The sequence below is a fragment of the Macaca nemestrina genome, chromosome 18, assembly GCF_043159975.1.
Source record: "Macaca nemestrina isolate mMacNem1 chromosome 18, mMacNem.hap1, whole genome shotgun sequence".
In the NCBI taxonomy this organism is placed as follows: Eukaryota; Metazoa; Chordata; class Mammalia; order Primates; family Cercopithecidae; genus Macaca; species Macaca nemestrina.
This window is the reverse complement of record NC_092142.1, coordinates 52,224,031-52,246,585: the sequence shown is the minus strand read 5'-3', so window position 1 is coordinate 52,246,585 and position 22,555 is coordinate 52,224,031. Positions and strand designations below refer to the sequence as shown.

The window sequence follows — 22,555 nt, the reverse complement described above, 5'->3', positions numbered from 1 at the left end:
TGTTTTAAAGGTCAGACTGACATCTCTTCTCTAGCCAGAAGACTCCAAGACACAGCAGGAAGGCTGTTATATAGCAAATAGGGAGAAAGCTAGCTCTAATGTACCCTTACTCACAAGTTCACTTTTATTTTTATTTTTTTGAGACGGAGTTTCGCTCTTGTCGCCCAGGCTGGAGTGCGGTGGCACCTCTCAGCTTACTGCAACCTCCGCCTCCCGGGTTCAAGAGATTCTCGTGTCTCAGCCTCCCGAGTAGCTGGGACTACCAGTGCACATCACCATACCTGGCTAATTTTGTATCTTTAGTAGAGGCGGGGTTTCACCATGTTGGCCAGGCTGGTCTCGAACTCCTGACCTCAAGTGATCCACCTGCCTTGGCCTCCCAAAGTGCTGGGATTACAGGCGTGAGCAAGTGCACCCGGCCGCAAGTTCGCTTTTAAATGTGTTTTTATTAACCTCAACATGCATCCTACTTTTCTCTTTGGGTAAGAAAAGACAGATTACATAAGGCCTTAAAACAGGTACAGCCTTTCGTATGTGTGGGTTTCATATCTATAAATTCAACCAATTGCAGGTTGAAAACACGCGAAAAAAGCTGGTCATGATGGCTCACACCTATAACCTCAGCACTCTGGGAAGCCAAGGCTAAGGTGGGAGATCACTTGAGCCCAGCAGTTGAAGACCAGCATGGGCAACACAGGGAGACTTCATCTTTACAAAAAATAAAATAGAAGAAAATTAGCTGGGCATGATGGCATGTGCCTGTGGTCCCACTCAGGAGACTACGTGGGAAGATCACTAGAGCCCGGGAGGTCAAGGCTGCAGTGACACATCATTGTGCCATTGCATTCCAGCCTGGATGACAGAGCAAGAACCTGTCTCAAGAAAATATTTGGAAAAATATGGCATCTGTACTGAACATGTACAGACTTTTCTTGTCATTATTCCTTCAACAATTCAGTACAGCAACAATTTACATAGCATATAGCATATATACTGTACTAGGAATTATAAGTAATCTAAAGATAGTTTAAAGCATACAGGAGAATGTACACAGGTTAAATGCAAATCCTATGCAATTTTATATATAGGACTAGCATCCTTGGATTTTGGTATCTGCAGGGTGTCCTGGATACCAAAATCCCCCATGGATATTGAGGGATGACTATGTAATAAACGTCATCATGTGTCTCTTCAACTATAACATTCTTGCCTTTTTCTCCCCTCTATGCCCCTAGAAGTTTATGAACTCAGTGGCCATGATATACCTATTAAAATGAAAAAAATGAAAAAAATGAAAAACTCATCTAAAGAATGGGTGTGGTGCATGGCCAACCTCTTCCTCGATCACATTCTGTTAGGTAAGTGCTAACCTATTAGTGTATCTTTAGCTCTTTCAGATTGTAAACTCCAATTCCCTTACTGCTACATCATTTAAAGATAAATAGTGTGACACAGAATATGCTGATATTGAATAGAGACATATAGAAAATTCATGACTCTGAAACACACATACCCATCCATATAATCATTCGCTCTCTGTTCAGCAGCAACTGCTTTGTCATCAGGTTTTCCCACTCTTTCCAAGAAGCATAATGCTGGGTCTGCTCGAATAGTGTTATATTTTTCATATCCTGAAAACATCACCAATTACAAAAGTAAAAAAAGATAAAAAGAAGAAAGGTGTATACATATAAGCATTCCTCATTATTTACAGTGGATGATATTTCTGGACTAAAGGGATATTAAAATGATGTAAGTTAAGTATGTTTTCCAGAAATTATCACAAACATTAAATGATCTGGTAATAGATATCTACTAAATTAAAATTTCAGTTACATTTATCAGTTAATATGAAAAATAGGATAAACTGTATTATACACACACACAAACACACAAACATATCTCACATAAGAACTCTTCCTGAGAGAGGAAGTTGTCTTAGATTTACATCCAGGAAGGGTAGGTTACACACGCCACCCTCCCAGGAGGAAATGTGGTGACTGACATAGTCTGGTAGTGTATGCTTTTAATTCTATATATATAACATAGGGGTTACTGGAATAAAGCTGTTTAAGTGAAAATCAATGAACTGAGAACTGACAGAATTGCCTTATACATGGAAAGGGATACCACCTACCTTACTTCTTACTTACCATGTTTAAAAACTCCAATAAGGAGTGACTTATCAGCATCAAAATCCCACCACTCAGCAGGAACTTCTGAGTGGTCTGGTTCTGGTACCCAAACATCAATGTCACTGTAAGAAAATCATAATATGGCATTATGAATTACTATAAATGAGTCAAAAAGGAGGTAAAATTTTACCTAGCTTTTAAAGCATTGTGGCTTTCAAGAGAGAGCTTAGGATTTCATTATTTTTTAATCATTCATAATTGCCACCAGTTAAAATTACAAAATTGTGCAATAACAAAGATACCATAAAATAAACGAATATTGTTAAGCCCAAGAGAAGAAATAAGTTTCAACAATGCTTACTAAACAATTTTCTTAAATTATCATATCCTTTCACTGATTTTCTTTATTTAGAGACAAAGGGTTCTATTGGAAGTAGAGACTATGTCAGCCAACAACTTGGCAATAATCACCTGGTTCAATTATTTCATTTCGCACATGAGAAAACTGAGGCCCTAAAAGGGTAAATGAACTGTTTTAGGCTGCAGAGCAAGTAATGTCTCCTCTAGACCACTACTGCTAAGAAAACCATGCTGAAAATGCCCTGTAATAGCAAATTTTTGATTCATAATTTGATTGAAACACTCAAGTGTAGGCCAAGCGCAGTGGCTCATGTCTGTAATACCAACACTTTAGGAGGCAGAGGCGGGTAGATCACTTGAGCCCAGGAGTTCAAGACCAGCCTGGGCAATGTGGCAAAACCCCATCTCCACTAAAAATACAAAAAATTAGCTGGGTGTGGTGGGTGGGTGTAGTCCCAGCTACTTGGGAGGCTGAGATGGGAAAATCTCCAGAGCCTGGGAAGTTGGGGTTACAGCAAACCAAGATCATGTTGCTGCACTCCAGCCTGGGCCATGGGAGTGAGACCCTGTCTCAAAAAACAAAAAACACTCAAATGCTGTTTTGATGTTGTAAATAAATAATACAACACCATAAAATCACAAGACTATTAAAAAGTAAAATAATAAACCCATAATGATTTGATTTGGTAGATTGGTTGTTTTTATGAGTAACAACCACAGAACTGGCAATTTTGCAAATATAATTTTCTTATTCTTCGCTCATCACTTGAAATTATTATTTTCCCAGAAAGCTTCAGCAAGTTATATATATAACATGTCTAAAAACATGTCATCTATAGAAGGACGGAAATGTTCACTTCTTTACCACAGTGATTCAAGTCATTGTCTTCTTTAGCATAGAATACAGTTAACGTCTGACAATGATTAACAAGTATCAATTTATATACACACAAATATATATTTGTATATATACATACATAAATCTGTGTATATATACGCACAGACACACACACACACACATTTGCTTGTATTTGACAATGGATAGAGACTGAACAGGATAAATTACTACAAAAAGTTGAATAGTCGAGAACTTCTCTATTTGGTATTCATAAATTACCAATTTTCAAATAACCAGAGATATAAAACAATATAAATTATACAAAGTAGAATTTCATCTGTCTTAACAAAGACTTATAAGAAATGGGGAATTTCCTATTGACAATTAAGTTCTATGGGAAAAGTTAGATTCTAAGTTGGCTGTCTTTGGAAACTCAAATTTTTATATAAAAATAAACGAACAAATGATCAACATGTTCCTAGGACAAGAACCCAATGTGTAATCAAAATATAGGTGAGATAGAAGACACTAGCAGTGAAAAGGAAATGCTTACAAATTTTATAAAAAAAGGAAACAAATTTACTTATTTTTCACAAATGTTTTACTAGAATTTTTAACTCAAGAAATATAAGGAAGTGGATGAAGAGATCTTTCTATAGATTCTTAAAGGAATTTGTCAGCACACGAAATGAACACCTTATTATATCTAATTTTGCTTTAAAACAAAAGGGTCACAATTGACTTCAGTTTAGAAAAATAGAGAAAAAGGAAGAAGGATTTTCTTGTGACATGGAAAAAGTTAAAAAGAAATGAGAAATACGGTTAAAAGAGATACTTATTTTTGAACAAGTTATTAAGTAGGATTAAACAAAGCATTAGCCCTGAAATATGAAGGAAAGAGGAAAGAACACTGGAAACAGAATCCCAGAGGAGAAAAAAAGTGGGTCAGATAGCTCCCTTTGCCAACCATCAGGTGGCACTCTAAGCTCAAAACATTGTGATTACCATCTGAGGTGGAAGGTTTTCCTGCTTGTAAAGAGAAGGCAATCAGTATATAAAACTCATGGTTCAAATTTAAGTGCCGCATGCACATTAGGTATTGTTGATTTCTGTTTTTAAAGACTAACTTGTGTCATCTCTTGCATAAAGTTTCCTTTAACTTCCCCAGGGTAGATCATTCACTCAAAATATATTTAAACAGCATTCACTACATGCCAATAATGGCAATAATAAAGATAGTCATGCACATGCCCTTGTAAAGAGGGACATGCAATATTGTGTGATGAGTGCTGTGGCAGGGTACTCTGGTTATGTGCCTAACTCAGATTTAAGAGGTCATAAAAGGCTGACTCAATGTCGGCTGAGCAGGAAGAGGGAGAGAATAGAAAAAAGGAGGAAAGAATGTTATAACAAGAATGCAAAGACCTGGAGAGAAGAGTAATTAATCATGGCACATTGGAGAAATATGGATCTAAAATTCAGAAGAGAGACATGGGCTACAGATAGGGATTTAGAAGACATAAGCATAGAAACAAAAATTGAAGCCACAAAGATGAGAACACCCAAGAAGAGTAAGTGACAAGAAGAGAAGGCCTATGTGAAGATTCCTTGAACTCTAAGAGACAGATAGAAAACGAGCCTGAAAAGCAGCAAGCAGAAAGGTAAAAAGAAAAACCACAGGAGAATGGTACCACGGAAGCATTTTAAAAAGAAGGAAGTGGTCAACAAAGGTAAAGTAAGGTAAGCACTATGGTATATCCATTAAATTTGGCGGCAAGAATATCAGTGAACATCTGAAGTGAAGAGGTAGAAGCTGCATTGTGGTAGATTGCACAGTGAATGGGAGGGAAGAAAAAGATAACGAACACCGATGCTTCTTTCTTTTCTTTCTTTCTTTTTTTTTTTTGGAGACAGTGTCTCATTCTGTCACCCAGGCTGGTGTGCAGTGGTGCAATCACAGCTCACTGCAGCCTTGACCTCTCTAGGCTTATGTGATCCTTCCACCTCTGCCTCCAGAGTAGCTGGGACTACAGGCATACACCACCACAACCAGTCAATTTTTCTACTTTTTGTAGAAACAGGGTTTCGTCATGTTGCCGAGGCTCATCTCAAACTCCCAGGCTCAAATGATCCACTTGCCACGGCCTTCTTAAGTGTTGGGATTACAGGACTGGTCACTGTGAACCCCCTAAAACAAGTTCGGTGGTCAAATCAAGAGAGTAATAATATGGTAGTTTGAAGATATTTTGGGTCCAAAAGCATTAAGTGTTGTGTGCACACACGTGTGTATGTGTAAGTTAAGGTGAGGGAGATGTAAACATGTTAAAATCCAAATGAGGAGGAAAAGGGGGGAAACTAATGAAAGAGGAAAAAGAAGGTACAATCCACAGAGAGCAGTCCCTGGGAAAGTTACAAGTGGATCAGATCCAGTCAGGCTAAGGGAAAGAAGCCAATTAGTTGACAAATATTTACTGAGTGTTTACGATGTCCCAGATTCCATACTTACCTTTAAGCAGCTTAAATTATAATAAAAGAAGACATACAAATAAATTAACGTAATTTTTAAGTAGTAGTAGGCATTATAAATGAAATAAAAGAAGGTTAAATAGTAGTGAATGACTGGTGGGCTACTTAAGCTGAGATTGGCAGGGAAGGTCTATCTAAGAAGGAAATACTTGAGTTGAGATCCAAATAATTTGAAGGGGCGGTTCTGTGGAAGACCTGGGGAAAGAATATTTGGATCAGGAAGAACAGCATAGAATGAACTTGACAGGTTGGCAAAACACAACCACCACTGTGGCTGGAGCATGGTCGGTGAGAGACACAGTGAAGAAAGTGGGTACAGAGTTATGGAAGCACTTGTAGGTCATATGGAATTTGAATTTTACTCTAAGAGAAATTAGAAACATCTGGAGGGTGTTAAGGAGTGCCAAGACCTGATTTTTGCTTTAGAAATACCACTCTGGCTGCTGTGTGAAGGACAGGCCTAGAGAGGCAAAAGTGGAGGCAAACAGACCAGTTTTATGAGGCCACTGCAAAAGTCTAACTGTGAGATCATGGTGGCTTGGACTAGGGATTTGGCAGAGGAGATAGTGAAAGGTACTGAGATTTGGCATGTATTTTGTCAAGCTAACAGGGAAGAGAGGAATCAAGAATAACAATAGAGCAGTGGGTTGTACATTTACTAGGATGGAGAAGACTTGTACATGGGAAGGAAAAGAGAAAGGACTGAAGACAGGAGATTTGGAAAAGCCAGGGGAAGTAAGATGTTAATTAGTCATTTAAGTGGAAATGTTGGGAGGCAGTTGACTGATGGCTTAAAACTCAAGAAAGAGGTCTGGGAGAAATATGTAAATTTCAGATTTACCTGTTTATAGATCATATTGGGTATGATGAAGCTGCATGAGTTCACCTAAGGAAAAAGGTAAGAGAGCTGAGGACAGAGCTCTTGGTCAATCCAGTATTTAGAGGTCTGTTAGAGAAATAAGAGCTAGCAAGAGGGAATGAAAAGGAAACAGTAGTGAGAAAAAGGACAACCAGATGGGTATAGTTAACACAAATGCCCACAGAAGACAGCATCTTATGGAGGACAGAGAGTAAATTTAGAGAGTTGATCACACTGTAGGTCATTAGGGGCTGTGTTAAGAACCATTTTAGTGAGACAGTGAAGAAGGAAGATCCATTGGAATGGGTTAAAGAGAAAATGCAAGATAAAGAAGCAGAGATAGTAAATACAGGCAACCTTTTTTGTTGTCTGAATCTTTGCTCTGCCATTTTTATCTGGGTAACCTTAGACAAATTTCTTTTTTTAAAAAAATTCTGTATTTCCATAGGTTTTTGTAGAACAGGTGGTATCTGGTTACATAAGTTCTTTAGTGGTGATTCGTGGGATTTTGGTGCACTCATCTCCCGAGCAGTATACACTGCACCCAATTTGTAGTCTTTTATTCCTCACCCCCTTCCCGCCCTTTCCCCCTGAGACCCCAAAGTGCACTGTATTTCTTATGTCTTTGCATCCTCATAGTTTAGCTCCCACTTATGAGAACATATGATGTTTGGTTTTTCCATTCCATATTGGAGAATAATAGTCTCCAATCCCATCCAGGTTGCTGCAAATGCTGTTAATCCATTCCTTTCTATGCAGAATTCCATCTCATATATATATGAGATATATATGTATGTGTGTGTATATATGTATGTATGTATATATTCCATCATATGTATATATATCACAGTTTCTTTATCCATTCGTTGATTGATGGACATTTGGGTTGGTTCCATTTTTTTTGCAATTGCAAATTGTGCTGCTGTAAACACGTGTGAGCAAGTATGTTTTTAATACAATGACTTCTTTTCCTCTGGGTAAATATCCAGTAGTGGGATTGCTGGATCAAATGGTAGTTACACTTTTATTTCTTTAAGGAATCTCCACGCTGTTTTCTATGGTGGTTGTACTAGCTTATATTCCCACCAGAAGTGTAGAAGTGTTTTGTTACTATATCCATACCAACATCTATTATTTTTTTATTATTTTGATTATGACCATTCTTGCAGGAGTAAGGCAGTATCGCATTGTGGTTTTGATTTGCATTTCCCTGATCATTAGTGATATTGAGCATTTTTTCCTATGTTTGCTGACCATTTGTATCTGTTCTTTCGAGAATTGTCTGTTCATGTCCTTAGCCCACTTTTTGATGGAATTTTTTTTTTCTAATTTGAGTTTGTTGTGTAGATTCAGGATATTAGTCCTTTGTCAGATATATAGATTGTGAAGATTTTCTCCCACTCTGTGGGTTGTCTGTTTACTCTGCTGACTGTTCCTTTTGCCATGCAAAATCTCCTTAGTTTAATTGAGTCCCAGCTATTTATCTTTGTTTTTACTGCAATTGCTTTTGGGTCCTTAGTCATTATATCCTTGCCTAAGCCAATGTCTAGAAGGGTTTTTCCAATGTTATCTTCTAGAATTTTTATAGTTTCAGGTCTTGGATTTAAGTCCATGATCCAACTTGAGTTGATTTTTTTATAAGGTGAGAGAAGAGGATTCAGTTTCATTCTCCTACATGTGGCTTGCCAATTATCCCAGCACCATTTGTTGAATAGGGTGTTCTTTCCCCACTTTACGTTTTTGTTTGCTTTGTTGAAGATCAGTTGGCTGTCAAGTATTTGGCTTTATATCTTGGTTCTCTATTCTGTTCCATTGGTATGTGTGCCTATTTTTATACCAGTACCATGCTGTTTTGACAACTATGGCGTGATAGTATAGCTTGAAATCAGGTAATGTGGTACCTCCTGATTTGTTCTTTGGTTTAGTCTTGCTTTGTCTATGCAGGCGCTTTCTTAGTTTCATATGAATTTTATGACTTTTTTTTTCTAGTTCTGTGAAGAATGATGGTGGTCTTTTGATAGGAATTGCATTGAATTTGTAGATTGCTTTTGGCAGTATGGCCATTTTCACAATATTGATTCCACCCACCCATAAGCATGGGATGTGTTTCCATTTATTTGTGTCATCTATGATTTCTTTCAGGAGTGTTTTGTAATTTTCCTTGTAGAGAGCTTTCACGTCCTTGGTTAGGTATATTCTTAAGTATCTTTTTTTTTCTTCTTTTTTTTTTTTTCCAGCTATTGTAAAAGGAGTTGAGTTCTTGATTTAATTCTCAGCTTGGTTGCTACTGGTGTACAGGAGAGCTACTGATTTGTGTACCTTAATTTTGTACCCTGAAACTTTGCTGAATTCTTTTATCAGTTCTAGGAGCTTTTTGGAGGAGTCTTTAGGGTTTTCTAGGTATACAATCATATCATCAGCAAACATCAACAGTTTGACGTGCTCTTTACCAATCTGAATGCCCTTTCTTTCTCTTGTCTGATTGCTCTGGCAAGGACTTCCAGTACTATGTTGATCAGAAGTGGTGAGAGTGGGCATCCTTTTCTAATTTCAGTTCTCAGAGGGAATATTTTCAACTTTTCTCCAATCCAGTATTATTGTTGGCTGTATGTTTGTTATAGATTGCTTTTATTACATTCAGGTATGTCCCTTGTATGCTGATTTTGCTGAGAGTTTTAATCATAAAAGGATGCTGGATTTTGTCAAATGCTTTGTGTTTACTGAAATGATCATGTGATTTTTGTTTTTAATTCTGCTTATGTGGTTTATCACATTTATTGACTTGCATATGTTAAACCATCTGTGGTATGTAACCCACTTGATCATCGTGGATTACCTTTTTTTGATATGTTGCTGGATTCAGTTAGCTAGTATTCTGTTAAGGATTTTTGCATCTATGTTCATCAAGGATACTGCTCTATAGTTTTCTTTTTTGGTTGTGTCCTTTCCTGCTTTTGGTATCAGGGTGATACTGGCTTCATAATATGATTTAGGGAGGATTCTCTCTTTCTCTGTCTTGTGGAAGAGTGTCAAAGGATTGGTACCAATTCTTCTTTGAATGTCTGGTAGAATTCAGCTGTTAATCCATCTGGTCCTGGGCTTTTTTTTTTTGTTGGTAATTTTTTTTATTACCATTTCAATCTCACTGCTTGCTCTTCATCTGCTTAGGGTATCTAACTCTTCCCGATTTAAGGTAGGATGGTTGTATCTTTCCAGAAATTCATCCATCTCCTTTAGGTTTTCTAGTTTACGTACATAAAGGTATTTGTAGTAGCCTTGAATGATCTTTTGTATTTCCATGGTGTCAGTTGTAATATCTCCTGTTTTGTTTCTAATTGAGCTGATTTGGATTTTCTCTCTTCTTTTCTTGGTTAATCTTGCTAATAAATACAGGCAACTTTTTAAAGGAGTTTGTTGTGAAGAGGATTAGGGAAATGGAGTCTGAGAATGTATACTGAGAGAGGTTTTTTCCCTTTAAGTGACTGCTATTAAGGCATACATGTATGCCAGAAGAATGATGTAGTAAACAGAGAGAGAAAAAGATCCAAGAAAGAAAAGTAAAGTCCCAGAAAGGTAAGAGTAAAGTCCTCAAAAGTTAAGAGAAACGAGTTCCATGCTGCACAAAGTTTGCCTTAGGAGGAGGGACATTTCTATTGTATCTTGAAGGAACAGGTGGACATATATGCAAGTAAAACTGAAGGTAGCTCTCATCTGATTGTGTCTACTTTTTTCCATGAAATATGTAGCAAGGTCATTATTGGAAGGTGGTAGTTGCAGCGTGGAAAGATGGTTTGAGGAGAGAGGTACAAAATGGTTCTCTTAAAGAGTAGGAATATGAATTGACTAGCCACAACAGTTAAACAGTAGATGTTTAATCTCTTTTGAAATGGGATCTATGCTCACAAATTTGAAGTCATTCAGCATGGCTTGCTTGATTTTCTCCACAAATGTTCAGCTACTTAGGTGCAGGCAAGAAGTAAATGGCTAGCTGGGATTAACCTGAGTTGAGGTTGTAACAGATATCTAGAACAGAAGGAAAGGCAGGTGAAAGGAAATAGATAAGGATTTTAGTTAGCAAGTAGACTGCTAGACTATAGAATCTATGTTGAATAATGAGGAAAGGAGGGGCATGAAAGTGGTGATGGCTAGTGAGTAAGTGGTAAGATGTGGGGACATCCTGATGAGATTAGAGAATTATAATGAAAGTACCCAAGTTAAATGAGTTAGAAGGAAGGATGTCACTGTCAAAATTCTGATTAAATAAGTGCTGTTACTGGTGATAGCAAGATCAAGTGAATGACCGGGTGACTTTGCAGCTGTAGTGGGGAGAACAAGAGGTAACTGTAGATAAAAGTCAAGGAAATGAGAAACCAGGGTGTTGAATGGATCATAGTTGGATATAGAAGTCAGTCACCATAAAACTTCTTTAATTGTAATAAGAGGGAAGAAGACTGAGTACAGAAAAATTAAATTTTAGATTTGGTGGCAGGAAGCTGAGGGAATTTCTGTTTTATGGCTTACTTACATTTCTCTACAAAGCTGGGGGAATATCATTTGCTGAGAATGGGGGGGTTGAGTAATAGGTTTATGCAGAGTGAACTATATAAATTAGATGCTTACAGAGATTGGAGAAGAAAATTGGGAAAGGTTACTTGTAGTATTAAGAGGCAAGATGAAACTAGAAATAGAAAATTCTAGTAGCACCTCCCTGGTATTCTATACATACACAAAAGCATTTATTACATTGCAGTATAGTTTTATCTATTTCCTGCTCACTGACACCATAAACAACTTAGGGATCAAGACTGTATTTTGTCTTTCTATTCCTAGTGCTTCACAGTGCCTGGTGCTTAGTGAGTACTCAAAAAGTACTTCTGTTGGAATGAATGAATTGGTCATTAAATCAGTGTCTGTGTCTGGGGCTGGGTGTGGTGCTCACAACTGTAATCCCAGCACTTTGGGAGGCTGAGGCAGGTGGATCACCTGAGGTTAGGAGTTCGAGACCAGCTTAGCCAACATGGTGAAACCTCGTCTCTACTAAAAATACAAAAATTAGCCAGGTGTGATGGCACCTGTAATCCTAGCTACTCAGGGGGCTGAGGCACAAGAATCGCTTGCACCTGGGAGGTGGAGGTTGCAGTGAGTCCATATCATGCCACTGTACTCCAGACTGAGTGACAGAGTGAGAATCTGTTTCAAAATTAATAAATAAACAAACAAATAAAAAATCCGTGTCTGCTTTAATGGCATCTAGGTTAGATACCATTCTTAATATTAATACTACTATTGTTACGTTGTGACTTCTAGTGACGGCCAAGATGAGAGCAATAAAAGAAAGCTAACAAATTGGCAAGGGTTAATTCCCTAAGTTTCATGGATTTTCCACCTTATAAATTTCACAGACTAAGGACCCGCCTAATATACAATATTCTGGTCATATAATTTTTGCCTCATCATGTTATTGAAAAATAAAAATAGGCTGGGCATGGTGGCTCACGCCTGTAATCCCAGCACTTTGTGGGGACAAGGCGGGTGGATCACCTGAGGTCAGGAGTTTGAAACCAGCCTGGCCAAGATGGTGAAACCCCGCCTCTACTAAAAATACAAAAAATTAGCCAGGCGTGGTGAAGCATGCCTGTAATCCCAGCTACTCGGGTAGCTGAGGCAGGAGAATTGCTTAAACCCGGGAGGCGGAGGTTGCAGTGAGCTGAGATTGTGCCAATGCACTCCAGCCTGGGCAACAAGAGTGAAACTGTCTCAAAAAAAATGAATAAATAAAAGAAATACATCATTTAAGCAAGGTGTGGTGGTGTGCCTATAGTGCCAGCTACTCAGGAGGCTGAGGCGGGAGGATCACTTGAACCCAGGAGCTTGAAGCTGCCTGGGCAAGACAACAAGCAAACAAAAATAATAAAAATTGTTTAACTTACCTTGCATCAACTCCATCAAATACTTTCTGACACTCACTTCCAATAACTTCTTGCTTTAGATAATACAGCATTCTCACACGAAGCAAAACCCTAAAAACAAGGGAAAATGAATCAAAAGGCATAAAGATATTAATCGTTTAAAATATTTGGCCATGGGGTTAAAATTAGGAAGGAATTTGTGTACAGATTTTAAAATAATGAAATAATAATTACTTCTGATTAAATGAATCTTATTACTACCATATATATAAAGAACTTCTCCAAAATCTTCATAATCATCATTATTTCATATCCAAGTAAGATATAATGAGCTCATTTGGAGGCCAGTTTTATTTATCTGTTGGTGAGAACAATGACACAAGAGGTATCATGATTTGCTTGAAGGATACCTTGTAAAATTAAGATTAGGATTGGCCCTAGACCATGCTGTCTCTGTACTCAAAATCAGCATGCTTAAAGATTATTAATAAATTTAGAACAGTAAACATTTAAAGAGTTGTGTTTAAAATACCCTACTACCTACTTATTACAGTGGTGTTTTATATGTTTTTTGTAGCCTTCATCTTGAAGCAGCTGCTCGGGATTATATTTTCGAAGCCATTCTGCTTTTTGTATATCAAATGAGCTTGTTTGAGTTTTTACTTTCTTCCCTTTTCGACCCCTGGGTACAGGAGCTGATAGGCCTGTTAAAATAAGAAGGACATGTAAAATTAGGAATAATTTCTATAAAAATTTGCAATTTGAAAGATTGTTTCAATGCAAGAAATTTCTGGAGACTTTCTGAGGTCTTTTCAGAGAACTTTAAAATACTAGTAACAATACTGACCCAATCACAAATCAAGATGATGGTTTTATACATATTAAAACATATTTCCCTCAAGTAACTAACAATTCTGCGTCTCATATTAATTATTCTGATTTCCTTTTTGTTCCAAAACAGATTTTTTATTACAAATGTAAAACCCAAAAGATCAAGCCTATGCCCTCTGCTTTACTTTTGCTTTCCTAGATACTAAAAGATATGTTTTGCCCTCCACTCTTGCTTTTCAAAAATGATTTAGATAGATTAGGTTAGCCATCCTGTTCAAGATAGCTAAACTCATTTTAGTTATTTGAGTTATTTGTTGTGAAATATTTAAAAACTACAAAAAAGTACTGCCACTCTCTTCATGTTCACATATTCCATGTTTACTTAGTTTATTTATTTATTTATTTTTTTGAGACAGAGTCTCTGTTGCTCAGGCTGGAGTGCAGCCGTGTGATCTTGGCTCACGCAACCTCTGCCTCCTGGGTTCAAGTGATTCTCCTGCCTCAGCCTCCCGAGTAGCTGGGATTACAGGCACGCAGCACCACGCCTGGCTAACTTTCATGTTGGCCAGGCTGGTCACAGACACTTCGTTTTTTATTAAAGGAAGTAATATATACTTGAAGTCCCTATGTAGTCCTCTCCTATCAAATTCACTCATTCCTTCCCAGAGATTACCACTACTCTGAATTTGTTTTTCCATTCCATGCAAGTTTATACTATTATTACCTATCTTGGATAAGTATTTAGTATTTAAGTTTTCAGATATAATATTATAAATATAAGCCTGAAAACCTTATTTATTACTCTGAACTTTTAAAAGCTTTATCCTGGTTGACTCATAAGGCTCTAATTCATCTATTTTTGTTTCTGTATAATAATTTATTACATAACTATACCACCTCATATTTATTAATCTTCCATCATATTTGAGCTGTTTTGTTTGTAATTTTTCACAATTGTTAATAATGCAGTTTTGACTCCTCCTGCAATTCTTGTATCTCATTTACCTTTTCCTTGCCATTTTATACCAGGTGGGTACTCTACTACAATGGTACATAGAGCACTATATGGATTTGTCCACTTTTCCTTATAATTTTGGCCGAGGTTCTTTTTTTTTTCCCCTTTACCTTTTGAGACTATTTTAGATGTATATAAGTTCATACTTGTTATAGTTTCTTCTATGGATTCTTTTTGATTATTAGGTAGTGTTCCTTTTTTTTAAATTCCAATTGATACCTTCCATCTTAAATTCACTTTGTTCTATGTTAACGGTACTACAACATTTTGTACGGTTTAGTATTTGCATGGTATAGTTTTTACTAAATAAACTTTTAAGCTTGTTTGGTGTTTAATAATATCTCTTTAAAGTACAAAAATGTTTATTTTCCCCCATCTAACAATTTTCCTCTTTTAACAGGTGAAAATATACATAGGCTGCATACATATGTTTATATATTTATTTTTACAATTTTATTGTTTATCATACCTTCCTTCTTTCTGTGTTTTGCTAGAATGATAAATAGTTCTGTATTCCAATCTTCTCTTCCCTTGTTGGTTTGAAAACAGTACATACTTAAAAATACACATGCTTAAATTTTCCTAATGAAATCCGTAGATATTCTGTATTTCCAATTTTCTTCCTAACAAGATTTTCCCAGATTCATCATTCGATCTTCTTTTTACTTTTTCATTTCATTATGTGTTGTTACAATTTATAGGCTTCTGCTTTCACTGTTTTTACAGCACCTTATTCTTTCGAAGTCATGGTATATTTGAAGTATCTTTGAAGATATTAATGATAGTTAAAGAAAAGGTGTCCTCCTTTTTGCAATCCTTGTTTCCTTAGAGTTCGTTTTAATGTTTTTTTTTTCTTTCTTTTTATTTTTATTTTTTGAGACAGAGTCTCGCTCTGTCACCCAGGCTGGAGTGCAGTAGCATGATCTCGGCTCACTGCAACCTCTGCCTCCTGAGTTCAAGTGATTCTCACAACTCAGCATCCCAAGTAGCTGGGATTACAGGCACGTGTCACCATGGCTGGCTACTTTTTGTATTTTTAGTAGAGAGGGGGTTTCACCATTTTGGCCAGGCTGGTCTTGAACTCTTGACCTCAAGTGATCTGGCCACCTCAGCCTCCCAAAGTGCTGGGATTACAGGGGTGAGCCACCGTGCCCAGCCAATGGTTTTTTGGCTCTTTCATGTTGGAGACTTTCCTGAGATGCCCGATAATCCTTGGCTGTGTTTGCTCTTATTTAAGTGTGACAAATAAAAAAGGTTATAGGGAGACTGAAGAGATGGAGCATAGTGATTGTAGGCTCACTGAAGGGTAACTGGCGGTTTTTTGTTTTTTGTTTTTCCTGTCATTATCTTTAGATTTGGGGCGAGCCTTTTAGTTTTATTCCTCGAGCAATGAATCAACCAGTATGCACACAGTTATTTAATCCCTATTTAGCAGCTCCACAACTCAACTACCAGTGCAACCCAGACTTCTATTTTACTCTTTCCAGAAAAAAATTTTTAGTCCATTTTCGTCCTGGCTACATGGAACTGAAGAGGGTATTTAGGGCCCTTTTTAAACCGCTTTGAATGAAAGCCTCTATCCTTTCACACCCACTTCCAGAGGCTCCTGATGTCACAAATTCCTAAGACATTTGGGAAATCCGTAAAGCAAAGCAGTTTGCCTTTCCCACTGCTGACCTAAGATTCAGCTCTCTCAGGTTGGTTAAATCAGTTATCACTAATATATTTGCCTCCAGCTTCCAAAATCTTGTTGCTGTTTCCTCTCCCATTCTCTATCCATTTTTGAGAGTTTATGCTTATTTTAAAATTATAGAATACAAGTATATACAACAGTCCCATTATCCACCTTCAATAATTATCAACTCATGGCCAATTCTGTTCACCCCCAATCTTTCATATTATTTTGAAGTAAATGTAAGAAATCAATCATTTCATTCATAAATATCAAAGGTATCTTTTAGCAATATCTAAAAGATATTTAGTGATACCTAAATTTAACAGAGGTATCTGTTTAGTGATAAAGCCTCCATTAAAATAACTACAATACTATTATCAGCCCTAAGGAATGCAATAATAGCTTCTTAATATTCAGTATTCTAAAGTCTAATTAGTTAATAAAGATAATAAAACATTTACTCTGGGTTGTTTCAATCAGGATCTAAATAAAGCCCCCACAGCACTTTAGGAGGCTAAGGCAGGAGGATCACTTGAGCCCAGGAATTTGAGACACACTTGGGCAACAAAGTGAGACTCCATCTCTTACAAAAAAAAAAAAAATTAGCCAGGTGTGATGGTACACGCCTGTACTCCCAGCTACAGGGGAGGAGGATCGCTTGAGCCCAGGAAGTTGAGGCTGCAGTGAGCGGCGTTCATGCCACAACACTCCAGCTTAGGCCACGGAAGGAGACCCTGTCCCAAAACATAAAAATAAAAATAAAGTCCCCAGACCCCACACTGCAACTGGTTGATAACTTTTCAATCTCTTTTAGGTTATAGCAGGGTTTCATTCTTGGCACTACAATATTTTGAGCAGGATAGTTCTTCATTGTGGGGGGCGGGGTGCTATCTGTGAATTCCTGGCCTCTATCCACTAGATGCCAGTAACACGCTCAAGGTTGTGACAGCCTGTGGTAGGGGTGGGATTGGGGCAGAAAATCATCTTTGGCTGAGAATCACTGGGGTAGATACCTCTCTATTCACTCCTAATCCGATAATTTATTTATTGAGGAATCCAAGTCTTTTGTTCTGTAGAATTTATTAAGCTTAGTGCCTTACTTTTTTCTACTGGAGTTTCAAGAAAGAGTGAAATTACATTTGTGTGATTCTCCCATCTACCTCAGGTCTTCACATTAATTAAATTCATCATCTCCTATTAAAATAGGCCTACACTGAGCCGGGCGCGGTGGCTCAAGCCTGTAATCCCAGCACTTTGGGAGGCTGAGACGGGCGGATCACAAGGTCAGGAGATCGAGACCATCCTGGCTAACACAGTGAAACCCCGTCTCTACTAAAAAAATACAAAAAACTAGCCGGGTGAGGTGGCCGGTGCCTGTAGTCCCAGCTACTCGGGAGGCTGAGGCAGGAGAATGGCGTAAACCCGGGAGGCGGAGCTTGCAGTGAGCTGAGATCCGGCCACTGTACTCCAGCCTGGGCGACAGAGCGAGACTCCGTCTAAAAAAAAAAAAAAAAAAAAAAAAAAAAAAAAAAAAAAAAAAATTGGCCTACACTGACCACCCTATCTAAAATGGGTGCTTTCTGTTGTTTTCCATCTCAATAGTTTATTTACTTCACAGTAATTACCACAATCTGTAACTAATGTACAGTCTTACTATGTCTACCTGGTTAGGAGGTAAGGTTCATGAGCTCAGGGATCTTGTCTATCTTGTTTCTTCTTATCTTTTCAACATCTTGCACAAGACACACACCAGGCATTCAATAGATATTTTTTGATTAAATAGAATAACACTGTAACAAATTTAAGGGTATAGTAATTCTTTTTATTTTTTACTGAAAATTTTATGCTATAAAATAATTATTTTATACAAAAAAGAATGTTCTGTTAGCAAGGCTGAGGAGAAAAAAGTATATATCAGAGCATATATCTCTGATAGGACTGTAAATTGGCATAACCATTTTGGACAGCAAATTAAAGCATAATGAAAATTTAGGCCAGGCATGGTGGCTCATGTCTATGATCCCAGCACTTCGGGTAGCTGAGGCGGAAGGATTACTTGAGCCCAGGAGTTCAAGACCAGCCTGGTCTTGAATATATATACCAGGTCTTGAATATATATATACCAGAATATATACCAGTACCTGACTCTACAATATAAAAAATTTTTTAAAAGCCGGGTGTGCTGCTACATGCCTGTGGTCCCAGCTACTCAAGAGGTTGAGGCAGAAGGATGGCTTGAGCCCAGAAGGTCGAGGCTGCATTGAGCCATGTTTGCATCACTCTAGCCTGGGGGACAGAGCAAAACCCTGTCTCAAATAATAAACAAAAATTAAAAAGTATTATGAAAATTTAAAATGCATATCAATGTTTCTCAAACTTTAATATGTACACTAATTCCTACGGATCTTGTTAAAATGCAGATTCTTAATCAGTAAATCTGAGGCCTAAGATTCTGCATTTCTAAGAAGCTTCCAGAAGATGCTGATGCTGTTGACCCAGAGACCATATTTTAGGTAATAAAGATGCATATAAGCTATACTCTAAAAATTCCATTTTTGGTATCTACTTTAGTGGAAGATTTATTTTCATGCACAAGGAGGAGGGTACATGGATCTTCTCTGAAACTTGTTTTTTAATTGTCTAAAATTGAAACTACCTAAATAACCATCATTAAAGGAGATATTAAATAAATTATGCAATATCCATACTACAGAATACTAAGCAAAACTTAAAAAATCAGATAGATCTATATGAGCATAGATGGAAAGACCTCTAAGACATTTAGTTGGGTCATCAATTCGAAACAGATACGTATTTGATAACAAAATGTAAAATCCACCAAACTGATAACATTGGCATTTTCTGAAGCTGGAACTTGAATTGGGAGTGAAGGTTAAGGTTCCTTAATATTATTTGTAATGCTTCTATACTTTATAGGAGAATATGTTAAGTATTGCTTATATAACTAAAAATAAATTTTAAAAGCAAATGAAACAATGTTCTTACCTAGATGATTCTGTAGCTCTCGTGTCTGTCCATCTTCAGTTGGAGTAATGAGATCCCATATGAAACCTTTAATCTTCTCATCTCCTCGGTAGTGAACAAGGCAATATGCTAAGAGGGCTCGGCAAATTATCTCTACATCGTGTTCATTTAGCTGCCTTTTGAAACGGCCATGAGATAGAATCTCTCTCCATCGGCCCCACCTGGTTAAAAAGGGTATAGTTACATTGATATTGAGTGAAGTTCTAGAGAAAAATATAACTCATAAAGACACGAAAAACTAAAAAAAAAAAAAATTGTCATTTTTGCTAATTAAGTCTTCCCTACCCATGCATAGAATGTAGAGGAATGGTACAGTAATTTCTAGTATATTTTATTCAGTAATGGATAACATCTAATTCATATTACGGGATGTGCAAATTTAAGAACAAGACGTTTGACTTTAGTGATACTTTGACAATTTAAATACTTAAGGATAATTTCATCATTCTGCTATTACATATATGTTAAAAATAGAAAGTGTACTTTAAAAGTAAATTTTAATGATTCTAAGAAGATAAAAAAATATAGTAAAAACCAGTATATATTTTCTGTAACATTACCTACCAGACTACTTAGAGCAAACATTAAAAACAATGTTTTACCCATAAACTAGCAGGTTTTTCTCAACTCTAAAGCATTCGGTTCTTCCATAGCCATTGGAACGGTCACAGGGTCTCCGGAGTTTGGGCTTTTCATCTCCTTCACTTTCAGCTTCAGATAATTCAGCCAATTCATCTTTTGTGGCACTAAAAGGTCTTGTTTGCTTCCTAATTCTTGGAGTGTCAATAACCAAGCTGTTCTGTAAAACAGAACAGCTATTACTTGAAGGTATTTTTATGATTTTGCTTATAACAGTGTTCTACATTTTCACCTTGTACAAACAATAATTACAGAAACACAGACAAAAAGAAATTACTAACAATTTCACCAACCTATTCAGTCAACTTAGAATTTCTTATATTCCTTTAGAATTCTTGCTACCACACATGTAAAATTTTATGACATTATAGTCATAGGATAAAAAGAACTTGATATTTTGCATATTAATATAACAGCATTATAATAATAAAAATATTTTAAACTGAATTTATGCCTTCTAATTTTTCTTTACCTAATTCATAATTTAGATTGCTCTTAATTTTTAAAATAAATAATGCCAAAGTTTATTCTAAAGACAAATTCAAAAGAAGGGAAGTATCCAGAAATGGAAATACTGGTCAAAGGTTATGAACATTTTACAGTGCTTTTCAAAAGACTTATAATAGTACACAAAACACAAGGCAGTTAATTGCATCATCCTCAGTACGTTCAATTCAGTTTAATTCATTCAAAACAATTTAAGTTAACATACTTTTTATTTTTACTGAGAAACTTCTCTAAGCTAGGCACTATGTTATGGGCTGTGGTATAATGATGAGTAAGGCAGTTTCTACTCATAAGGAATCCAAAGTTTTAGTTACACAGACAAATGTGTCACTAAATAAATGCTATTTGGGATGAAATTTTTTATGATACAAAAGGTATCATAGTCAGAGAAAATGTCACAAAGTAGTGATACTAGAAAGACTTACTAAAGAATTAAAAGTAGTTTGCCAGGCAGTCAGGGAAGAGATAGCATTACAAGCAGAGGAAAGAGCAAGGGACCTGAAATGGCATCAGATATTCAGGAAATGCTTATGTCCTAGAGCAGAAGAGGAAAAATGGTAGGAGAGAAGGCAAGGACCAGACCATAAAGGTCCTGGTATGCCATAATATGTATGGAGTACATTATATTTAAGGGGGCATATGATGTCCTATGATAGGTGATGTTAACTTTTGCCAAGTTTCTCCACTGTGAAGTTACTAGTTTTCCTTTTGGAATTAATAAGTATTTTGGAGGATAAACTTTGAAGACACATAAATATCTTGGGTCTCAAACTTTTACCCACTAATTTTAGAATTCACTGATGGATCTTATATGCTACAATTATTACTATAGTTGATTCATGGTGATTTTTCATTTCCTGCATTCCTTCTACATTTACTAAATGGCATTCTTCCATAAGAAAGAGTTATCCCTTTTCCTCTTTTTTCCCTTCCCAGTTTCCTTAAAAAAACAAAAAACTAATTGTATTTTTTCTTAATTTTCACATGTCTTTATCCCCAAATCTTTTGAGATTTGATACATTTTTTATCAACTTATATTAGCTTTTATATAACAGAAACATTAACTTTCGTATACATGTCTGCTACAAATAGTGTCACCAGTCTGACTGCACTTTCATTTTTCCATTACATAATTCTGTCTTGTATACATATACCAATCACTTCCTTTGTAATTTCAAATTTAGAATGTTTTCCCACCCAAATATCTGTGAAAAGAAATCTAACTTCTATTTTTCATGTTTTGATTAAAAAAACACTTAAAAACTTTTTATCACAAATTAGAGTTTACTTGGTACAGAGCATAGGATTATAATGCTCCTCCCAAATGCCAATACAATATCCTAATCACCACTTATTAAATCATCTTTCTTTAGCACTATTTGTATATTTCATAAACTTATACTTTGATCTTTTTCTGTTATCTTATTCTTTGCTTTGTATCTTTGTCAGTACCATACTTTTTAAACTATTGTTTTATATTAATATATTTTATTTTTTTAAATTTTTTTTTAAAGACAGGTTCTTGATGTCACTCAGGCTGGAGTGCAATGGCACAATCACAGCTCACTGCAGCCTCAAACTCTTGGGGTCAAGCTATCCTCACACCTCAGGCTCCTTCATAGCTAGGATTACAGACATGCACAACCACGCTTAGCTAATTTTAAATTTTTTTTGTAGAGAACAGGGTCTCTCGCTATGTTGCCTAGGCTGATATCAAACTCCTAGCTTCAAGCAATCCTCCTGCCTCAGCCTCCTGAAGTACTGGGATTATACAGGAATGAGCCACTGTGCCCAGTTGTATTAATATAGATACTTTAACATACAGTAATTTTAGTCTTTATTGTACATTTTCAGAAAAGTCTTTAATTTTTTACAAAAGTATAAACTTTAAAATGTTACTGCACAAGTATTAAATGACTATATGCTTACATAAGTTTATTTACAAAATCCTTAACTCCTTAAAATAATCTACAAAGCCCTATTGATTTGGCCCATGTCTTCAGTCTCTGACCTCACCTATTACCACCATGCTCACTAACTCTTCACATTCTGCCATAATGTATTTCTGCTTCTAGAATACACAAGCTTCTTTCCACCAGTGTCTCATTGCCATTCCCTCTGCCTCAAAGCTTTTCCTGACATTACAGTGTATTGGCTCTTTCTCATCACTCAAGTTTCAGTGCAGATAATCCTTTTGCAGTGACCTCCCTTCATCA

At 36.5% G+C, this 22,555-nt stretch overlaps 1 protein-coding gene and 1 long non-coding RNA gene across 13 annotated transcripts in view; one reads left to right on the top strand and one right to left on the bottom strand.

The window, feature by feature from the left end:
* The window catches only part of LOC112428924 (uncharacterized), a 47,225-nt gene extending 45,866 nt beyond the window's left edge, over positions 1–1,359 (top strand). For both annotated transcript variants that reach the window (XR_011616465.1, XR_011616464.1), the window contains exon 5: positions 1,236–1,359. This is a non-coding gene — a long non-coding RNA (uncharacterized lncRNA). The remainder of the gene's footprint in view (positions 1–1,235) is intronic.
* The window catches only part of LOC105494102 (chromodomain helicase DNA binding protein 9), a 276,902-nt gene that overhangs the window by 40,124 nt on the left and 214,223 nt on the right, over positions 1–22,555 (bottom strand). For all 11 annotated transcript variants that reach the window (XM_011762222.3, XM_071084529.1, XM_071084531.1 and 8 more), the window contains 6 exons: positions 19,796–19,992; positions 19,155–19,354; positions 13,172–13,331; positions 12,649–12,738; positions 2,154–2,257; positions 1,514–1,631 (listed from right to left, as the gene is read on the bottom strand). In XM_011762222.3, the coding sequence (XP_011760524.1) occupies positions 1,514–1,631; positions 2,154–2,257; positions 12,649–12,738; positions 13,172–13,331; positions 19,155–19,354; positions 19,796–19,992 (869 nt within the window). The remainder of the gene's footprint in view (positions 1–1,513; positions 1,632–2,153; positions 2,258–12,648; positions 12,739–13,171; positions 13,332–19,154; positions 19,355–19,795; positions 19,993–22,555) is intronic.